Source organism: Nicotiana tomentosiformis, chromosome 11, assembly GCF_000390325.3.
Source record: "Nicotiana tomentosiformis chromosome 11, ASM39032v3, whole genome shotgun sequence".
NCBI classification, from domain to species: Eukaryota; Viridiplantae; Streptophyta; class Magnoliopsida; order Solanales; family Solanaceae; genus Nicotiana; species Nicotiana tomentosiformis.
The window spans coordinates 82,198,255-82,207,421 of record NC_090822.1 but is presented as its reverse complement, the minus strand read 5'-3'; the positions used below and the strand labels follow the sequence as shown (position 1 = coordinate 82,207,421).

The 9,167-nt window shown below is 37.2% G+C and overlaps 1 protein-coding gene across 2 annotated transcripts; it reads right to left on the bottom strand.

Moving 5' to 3' along the window:
• Positions 1-5,052: 5,052 nt before the first annotated feature.
• LOC104119232 (G-type lectin S-receptor-like serine/threonine-protein kinase At1g11330) lies at positions 5,053-8,363 on the bottom strand. Of its 2 annotated transcripts, XM_033652278.2 has the most exons (6): positions 6,958-8,358; positions 6,541-6,836; positions 6,190-6,400; positions 5,705-5,942; positions 5,463-5,613; positions 5,053-5,353 (listed from the first exon to the last, which is right to left on the bottom strand). In XM_033652278.2, the coding sequence occupies exons 1-6, from the start codon at positions 8,237-8,239 to the stop codon at positions 5,075-5,077; spliced, it is 2,457 nt and encodes an 818-aa protein (XP_033508169.1). In that variant the 5' UTR covers positions 8,240-8,358; the 3' UTR covers positions 5,053-5,074. The 2 variants fall into 2 exon arrangements, with proteins under 2 accessions (XP_033508169.1, XP_018634173.1); XM_018778657.3 differs by lacking the exon at positions 5,053-5,353 and having other exon boundaries at positions 5,479-5,613; positions 5,701-5,942; positions 6,958-8,363.
• Between the last annotated feature and the right edge of the window lie 804 nt (positions 8,364-9,167).

The following is a 9,167-nucleotide window of genomic DNA, read 5'->3' as shown; positions in this document are numbered from 1 at the left end:
GATTTTGTTTTTTGCCAGAACTACACGAATCTGAAAGTTTACTGCAGCTAGGTCGAATTTGAGAATTTTCTGTTTCCATCACCAAAGGATTTCTGCTATGAAATTCATATGTGATGTAGCTCTATGAGTTTACTTTCTAACAGCATAAACGGATCACAATTTGGAGATTCCTAACTCGAGATATGAATTTTTTGCCTGGAGCGCGCAAAGCTGAAAAGCAGCAAGGCAGACGTCTAGATCAATTTCAAGAAATTGTTGCGGCCAATATGGAAGGAATACTTCTGTGATATTATGAGAATTTATCTAAGTCTTCTTTCTATTTGTGCAAACGGATTGTGATTTCGATATTCCTAGCCTAAGATATGACTTTCTTTATCTAGAGTGCGCAAATCTGGAAATCAAGTGTGACAGATGTCTGTAGCAACTTCAAAATATTATGGCGGACATTCAGAAAGGATTTTTGCCGTACTATTTACAGATATTGTGCGTTTTGAAGTTTTCTTTCCAACAGTACAGATGGATTGCGATTCCAACACCCGAAGCTCGAGATATGAATTTCTCGATGAGAATACACAAAGCAGAAAAACAGCAAGATAGACATCAAGAGCGACTTCAAAATAACATTGCGGCCAATATAAAAGAAGTTTTGCTACGATATTTTCAGGGGTTGCAGATCCCGAACTTTTATTTCCGATGGAATAGATGTCTCACTATTTGGATGTTCCCAGGTTGAGATATGTACTTCCGATGACAACATGCAATGTTATGAAGTCGAAATGACAGACTTGTGCATCACCTTCGAAAGTTCATTTTGACCTGTCCTGATGAAATTTTGCCTTATGTTTTTGATATGATGCTATGGTGCAAGTTTTGATTGTGTAGAATTAAATGGATTGCAGTTTAGACACTCCTAGGTCAAGATACAATTTTTTCAATGAGAGCATGAAATGCTATAAAGTCAAAACAGCAGAGATGCGCCTGGTGCTTGCTTGCCGAAGTTGGAAAGGCCTACTCCAATTGTCTTCCTCGCCAGCCTATAAAAATGCGATATGGTACATATTGCGCTCGCCAATGATGAGGTAGGGTCTCTCCGAGCCTCCAAGAGTAGGAATTTCGTCGCCGATGTTGAAAGGACACTTCATGTGTCTCTCTCACCAACCGCAACAAAGAGACGAGTGGTTCGCTCGCAATGCATATTCTTAGGGACATCAAGATCTCTGGAACTCTCTCAAAATCCTGCAAAAGAAAATATTTTGGGAGTCCTCGGTGCCAATAGTATGACGTTTCAACAACACGATACTTCAATTTTATTATATCGATGCAGCCAACAGGAAGCTTTTGATTTCACATGATTGATTGGTGTCGACGGTGCAAAGCTCAGTTCAGAAACCAATGCCTCATGGGCTATAGCTGATTTTGTTTAGTGGTTCTGCTTCTTCATGAATATTTCTCCACAGCCCCACGTTCTAAGAAAAGAAAAGAAGAAAAAAAAGGTTAGCATGAGTAACAAAAAGTTTGATTAAAACTAATCGGCATGGAAAGGGAAGTTAAAATTTGGGAGCATCATTAATCTCTAGCCTCGACCATGAGTTAGGTCGTTGAGTATCTGAAACCAGCAGTTCCACCAGCCACGCGCAAATTAAAGTTGGCTGATCGATATTGCTTTGTAGGCATGCGAAGTTGACTGATTGATCCTGCAATAAAAAAACTCCAAGACTAATAAAAAGAATAAGAAGGAAGAAGTGAAGGCAACAATGGAAAAAAATTAAAGCCTTGAAGTAACCATAAGCGAATCCAATTCAACAACGCTGCCCAACTTTCAAACTCGAGAGCAGCTCGGCATCGTAATCGTTCTTAGATTTGTTTGTCCTTATCCTATGGAAGTTTCTCAGGAGATAAAGCCGATACCCATGTACATGAACTCCTCAAACTTGAGAGCGGCTCGGCAGTATATCACATGGAATAACTTTTAGCAAAGTGCTGTTTATATAGATGTTCTAAGGCGGTGGAGCTTTTCTTGGTATACAAGAATTTTCCTTCTCTAAGTAATAGTCGAGGAAGTCAAATATGAAAAAAAAATAATTATTAGTTCCTGAGATGGTCTTGAATTAGAATTAGTGCCATATTATGTGTGGGGTTCAAATAAAAAGAGACCAATTTCATGCCAATATATATCATTCTTCGGACACTCCTAATTCACTAAGGACATGGAACCAAACCTTTCTTCATATGTAGTTAAAGTCAAAGACGTGCTCAAAAATTGATAACGTTAAGTTACGAGGGAATGGTATCTACTTGCCGAAATGGTTCAATTAAAATTGAAATTACTTTGAGACCTCTGAACCATCTCAAGTGCAGACTTGGAGTTAATATTGCAAGGCTCGCGCAAAGGACTTCAAGTTTATCGGGGATTCATGACAACTATATTGTTTTCGTTGGTACTTCAAGTCTCGTCTCTATGGTTCGTTAAGTCTACACCTCGATAAATCTTAAAATAGGGAGCAATTGTAGACATATAAAATTTATTGGGTCTAATTCATACAAAATTTAGATTAAATTCAATTGAGTTAAATAATTAATTTGGATTTTACAGGTTAAATTAGTCCATTTTATTATTTTCGAGCCCAAGGTTCATTTCATCTTAAGGTCCAGATTCATGTCATGTGTCAAGTGACATGACATATCTAGTCAAACTGCAAGCCAAAAAGATGATGCCACATGTTAAATGATGTGTCAATCCAAATCAAAACGCAAGAACCAACCACAGGTCGCCAAGTGGCTAAAATGACATGGGCCAATCAAAATCAAGCAAGAGAGTTCATATGTAGCTGGACTGTCCATTCTCTACAACTATAAATAGAGGGATTACATAACTCTGAGAAGACATTCAGAGTTGGAGAAGAACATTCTGCAATTGGTGAAGGCATCCACAAATAGAGATATCAATCATCAAGTGCATAGTTCTTCAACAAAGGAGTGATCAACGGAGTTCTTCACAGAGATCAGCCCGTAACAATAACGTGCTGTTCGACGATCTTGGCGATTAAATATATCACAAGGAGGTATGTATCGTCCTACATTCGAGAAAGACGCTTCTCAAGCCCTCGAATCACGAAGAATTTTAGAGGAGAATCAAGGGATACATAGAATTGTACTCACAAATATTTATCAATAAAATCTTTTTTTCTTCATATTATTTTTGTTGCAGTTTATTTTCCGGACTACAAAAATTTGTTGCGAACAAGGCCAAGCCCATATTCAAGGCTTATAACAACTTCTATACCCTCGGTTTGATTTTGTATTTGATGTAGGTATTTGTTGCTGGTAGATATAAAACGATTGAATAAGCATATATGTTACAATAATGGCTAGATCAAATAATCCATTTATACTGATTAAACCAGTAGCTGGAAAATGCGTTATTTCTTTCTTTTGTAGAAGCTGGATTTGATATTTCGGAGAAGGGCCAAATTTGCCCATTTACTGTGAGAAAAGAATCAATCTTACCATCCGTTATACTATCAGTACAAAAAATACCCCAAACTTTACCTAAGTAGTGCAAATATATCCATCCTCCGTAAAAAATGTCCAAGATGGACATGGCACAAACAATTTACTGAGGTAAACATCACGTGGCATGCCACCTCACCACCCCAACCCATTTTGCACCCTCCACCACACTTCTTCAACAACTAGCACCTCCCCACCCCACCCCACCATCAACACCACTATGACCGAGGGATGGTGAGGTGGTGAAAAACTGAAAATGGTGATGCTCACTTGCAGATACAGCAAGCTCACTCAGCCCTTGCATTTGAGATTCTTTCCGTGATTTTTCTCTCGCGCCCATTATTATTTGGTGCATTATGATTTACCACACAACTTAATGAATTTTTAAATTCTTTTTCCTCTATTATAATTCTTTTTATCCATGACTATGCAATGTTCAATTTATGAATAAAAGATGAACTATTTTATTTTAAACCACCAGAAACTATGAATATTTGAAGCACTAGTACTTATTAACCTGCTGCATAATCCTGTATTCCTCCCTTCTTTTGTGTGCAGTCACTAAGATTCTAATTGGAAAGAGAAAAATTAAAACAAATCATACTTAGAGATCAATTCTTGCTGATAGAGTAGAGTCATTACTTATATGTAGAGTGGCAAACACGCCGGTCGGGTCGGATATAAGCGGGTCAAAAATGGATAATTCAAAAGACGGGGTAAATTATCCGACCCGACCCGACTCATATTTAATACGGATAAAAAACGGATTACTCGACGGATAATCCATATTATCCATGGCTTTTGAATATGATTATTTTTAGGGAGAATTCCTAGTCTCTCAAACTTGGGGAACTTTCAATTTAAGACTTTACAAATGTAAAAGTTAAACTAATTAGTTATCCATTGGTTATCCATTTTCTAAGTGGATAATATGTATTCGATCCGTTTTTAAAAAGTTTATTTTCCAACAATTTTTAATAAATAATATGGGTGAATAACCTCGCTATCTACTCGTAGTTAGGAAGAAAGCATTTGATTATGTTCTCAATACATCTGAGGAGGTCGACTTCTTGTTTCTTTTCTATGATTTGTGCCACCATGTCAAATTGTACAGGTCCAACGCACCTAAAATTTTACTGATAAATCTTTTATGAGGGAGGATTAATGTCTGAGTGAAGGTGAAGGCGGTAAAAATAGTGAAATTAATGGTTGCAATGATGGTGATGGAAGAGAAGGTGCGAAGAAGAAATGTGGATGATGTAAAATGGGTTGGAATGGTAAGGTGGCATGCCTTGTGATATCCGCCTCAGTAAATTGTTAGTGGCACGCGGGATGTAGTGTACACCTTGGACATTTTTGATGGAAGAGGGGTATATTTGTACCACTTGAGTAACGGTAGGGTATTTTTGTACTGATAGTATAACAAAAAGTAAGATTTGATTCTTTTCGCATAGTAGAGGGGCAAATTTGGCCCGTTCCCTTGATATTTTAACCATCCCTTGTATCAAATAGAATTATAGAACTTCATGTTTATCTAGCTGGTATTCACAATTCTCATGCTTAATTATCTGCCGTCAAGGTTTGTCAAAGTGACATAATTTACAGAACCTCCATTATCCTCAAAAAAGTTAGCGAAAGCGGGCTGTAATGGTGCTGGCAAACTTGTAACTTCACTGGAAAGCATGGAAAGAACAGTTGAAATTGTTGGCCTGTCTCTAGCAAATTCTTGAACACACAACAAACCTATGTGTATGCATCTCTTTAACACCACTTCAAAGTCTGGTTCCCATATAACTGGATCAATGAAATTTGATATATCATTCTCTTTCCAGAGTTCCCATGCCTGAAAATTGTTTTATTGGTTTTAGATATAAAGAAAAACTGCTCAACTTTAGGTTCAAACATGTAGGCAAAATATGCAAGATATTCAAAAGAGATCTGAAGGAACTTACATATCCAAGAAGGCTTAATGGGATATCCTCATTCCAAAAACTTGCAACCTTTTGCCCACACATGATTTCCAACAGTAGCACTCCAAAGCTAAAAACATCAGATTTCTCAGAGAATGTCCCTTTGATGGCGTATTCTGGGGCCATATATCCACTAAGACAATGCAATTAGACTATAAATTAACGACTTGGCTTAATGTGGGAACTTTTGAATAACAGAATTTACACATTGAATGTGTACTTACTAGGTTCCTGCAACTTTTTTTGTCTCTGCTTGATCTTGGTTGCATTTGAAAATTCTAGCCATGCCAAAGTCTGAAATCTTTGGATTGAAATCATTATCTAGCAAAATATTACTTGGCTTTAGATCTCTGTGGATTATCTTTATTCTTGAATCTCTGTGTAGATAAAGTAGTCCTCGCCCAATCCCTTCGATAATGTGGAGGCGTTTGCTCAAATCCAAGATTCCTTTATGTGTTGGATCTAAATACTCATGGAAAGACAGTGACTTCAGAATCTTTTATATCTAGCAGCTTGAGCAATGTTTGTATGAGAAAAGGCAGGAAAAGTGATGAACATATATTGCCAAGAGTTTCGTTGCACGGGCTCCCCAAAAATGATGCTTCACCCGTGTCGGATCCTCCAAAAAATGCACTACTTTTGGAGGATCCGGCATGTACCCGAAGACATTTTTGCAGAATCCGAGCAACATAGGTTTTAAAGGACTAACCAAAGAGAAAGACATCCAAGCTTTTATATGGCAAGTACTCATAGATCAACATCTTCTCCTCTTTATCTATGCAACATCCCAATAATCTAACAAGGTTTCTATGTTGGACTTTAGATATCACCAACACTTCATTCATGAACTCTTCCATCCCTTGTCCTGAGGCAGTTGAAAGCCTCTTGACTGCTATTTCTTTCCCATCTGCTAATATCCCCTATGAACAAACACCAACTTTCAGCATCAAGAATCCTAATTAAAAATGAGAAATACTAGTACTTGACATTGTTTTGCAAGAACGAGAGTTGAAACAGATTCGTCCACTCCAAGAAATCATTTGTAAAAAACTATGAATACCTTGTATACCGGGCCAAAACCACCTTGTCCAAGCTTATTATTCTCATGAAACTGGTCTGTGGACATTGCAAGCACTTCAAACTTGAACATTGATAAATCCTCCAAATCAACTTTGGTAGTAATATTTTCTTCCAAAGAGATCTTCTTTCCATCCAACTGATGGTTCCTTTTAAACTGAAACCATATTTTACCTCTTCGCCTTGATATCCAAAACCAGCAAAGAAACACGCCAACGCAAACAATAAAAAAAGATACTATCACTAGAACTGCAACTAGTCTGATCTTTCTGGGATGATCTGCAACGAAAACAAAGAAAGTAAATAATTGAAAACAAAGGCAAATCAAGAAACTGTTCTAGGAATCTTACTAACTCAACGAAGAGGATAATGAGAAGTTTTGCTGCAATAGAATCAATACCGAGTTCAGAATATGCCACACGGATGTAAAGAGTTGTGCCAGCGCGTTGAAATTCCTGAATGTCAATCAAGGTTCTACTCCATGACATACAGCCTATCCCCGCATCAAATGCATAGGCTAGGCAAGAACAATTTCTCAAGCATTGGCTTCTGCATTCATCTTCCATCTTAGGTGGTAACCATTCTGCCAAATCAGGCACTTTCATGAATCCCATCTTCACAAATCCATCTTCCTTACTTGTTTTCTTCTTTTCTTCACATTGCAAAGGTTTCCTCCTCACACAACCACTACTCCAATTTCCGTCCTCCCATTCTTCTCTACTCTTTGGATCAAAACCTCTTATACAAGAACAAATTGGTGAATCCAATGAATTGCAACTTCCAAATGGACCACAAGTTCCATAGACATCACAAACATTGTTGATAGCTAACCAAGGGATCTTCCATTTCCTCTCATTCTCATCCCAGTTTGATTGAACCAAGTTCCCATTTGGCTCCAATGTGAATCTCACGGCTTCCTTTCTATCAGCAAGACCAGTAAGATAAACAGTTCCCTCTTCATCATCTACAACATTGTATCCACCGGTATGCACGGATCGCATATGCTTTACTCCAATGAATATCTGACCGTTCCATTGACCACTTCTCCAGTGAGGATACTTCCCTTTCCAAATAAAAAGCTGGGGAAGGATCGTGGTAATGCTACTTGAAAAGTCACCAAAACTTGGATCCAAAGGGCTTTTCCAAGATCTCAACCCTGTTTTCTCCCCCGTCTTTGTAGAGTTAATAGGTATTTTCATTTTGGGCAAGAATGTATCACAAGGATGATGGTAACTTTGCCATATTATGCTACCATTATTCGAGTTATCAAGTAGAACAAGATTCCCACCTTGGAGCCGAGCAGTTGAATTTGTAATTTGTGAAGTTGAGGAAATATTTGATGACCAAAGAGTTTCTTTATCTCCATTCATAACCACAAGATTGCCATCCTCAGATATCTTAACAACTCCAGAAGAATCTTTCAAAGGCTTGTCTCTATTGGCCACCCAAACTACAGTTGTTTCAGAGAAGTTATACCAAATACCAACGTACCGATACGAGCTATTTTGAGGATTGAAAAATCCCAACTTGAAGATGTTACCAGGACACCATAAAGTTGCTGGATCTCTTAGATATTGAGTGCTGGTAATGTTACATATTCCTATGCAAAGTCCAAAATAGAAAGCATAAAGAACAAGAATGTTAATAAGAAGATATTGCAGATTTTGATTACAAGTGATCATCACTTTGGTTCTTTTTCGCTGCAAAATATCATCAAGATTTTGTTGGATAGTCAGGAAGCTCTTAAATTTGCATAATATGCATCAGCAGCCACAAAAGAATGTATGGTCTTATTATTTTCCACAAACCTTGTCTTATTTACTAGTTATAGCGCACTTTTTTTTTTCACTTAGAATTTTGAGCTAGACCTGAAAAGGAAATGAAAAAGTTACCATGACTAAATTCAAATGATGGGAGGAAAAAGTCTATAAAAGCCAGAATTTCTCCCTCAACAGGTGAACATCACTCTCTAACTTTTACTAAGATATCATACTTATCCACCAATTTTGGAAGTTCGTATATTTTCATTGTTTCGTCAAGTTATATTTCACCAAAAGAAAAATCATCTCCCCTCAATCATACTAGCAGCACTGATCTTATTTTCTTTATTTAGCATTACGTTGACTCCCCCATTTGACTGGAATTTCTTTACTTGGATTCTGGGGTCTGTAGATGTGTTAGCTTTTGCATTTAATGTCGTCAAATTGTATCCCAATAGCCAGTATATTAATAATATTAGTTATGAAAATTTGTTAGTTTCAAAAGTTATACTTCTTGATAGCACTTCGTTTGTGCTGCCTAATTGTTAAAACAAAATTATTGGGTGTTTTTGCTTTACATGGGAGACTTTGATAAATTGGTTTGTCCATATTTTGCTGGTATAATAAGTTGACAGTATATTAATTTGAAAGAATTAGTCACATGCCATTTCAGCTGGACTCTTTTATTTTTATCGGCTTAATTATCTAATATTTGAACTCCACTGACTCAGGAGTCAGGCTAATTCAAAGTCGTAAAACATGATTATTTGTAGCGTATGACTTTTTTTAGGCCACTCATTAAATTATGTCCTTATAGTCCAGTAGATTAATTTCACACAATCCTAGTCAG

Excerpts from the sequence above, each read along its gene's own strand:
- LOC104119232 (XM_033652278.2), bottom strand. The coding sequence starts at position 8,239 with ATGATCACTTGTAATCAAAATCTGCAATATCTTCTTATTAACATTCTT. Across the intron at positions 6,401-6,540 it reads GTTTTGGCCCGGTATACAAG|GGGATATTAGCAGATGGGAA; the intron begins GTATTCATAGTT and ends GTTTGTTCATAG. Across the intron at positions 5,943-6,189 it reads CTTGGATGTCTTTCTCTTTG|ATCCAACACATAAAGGAATC; the intron begins GTTAGTCCTTTA and ends ATGAGTATTTAG.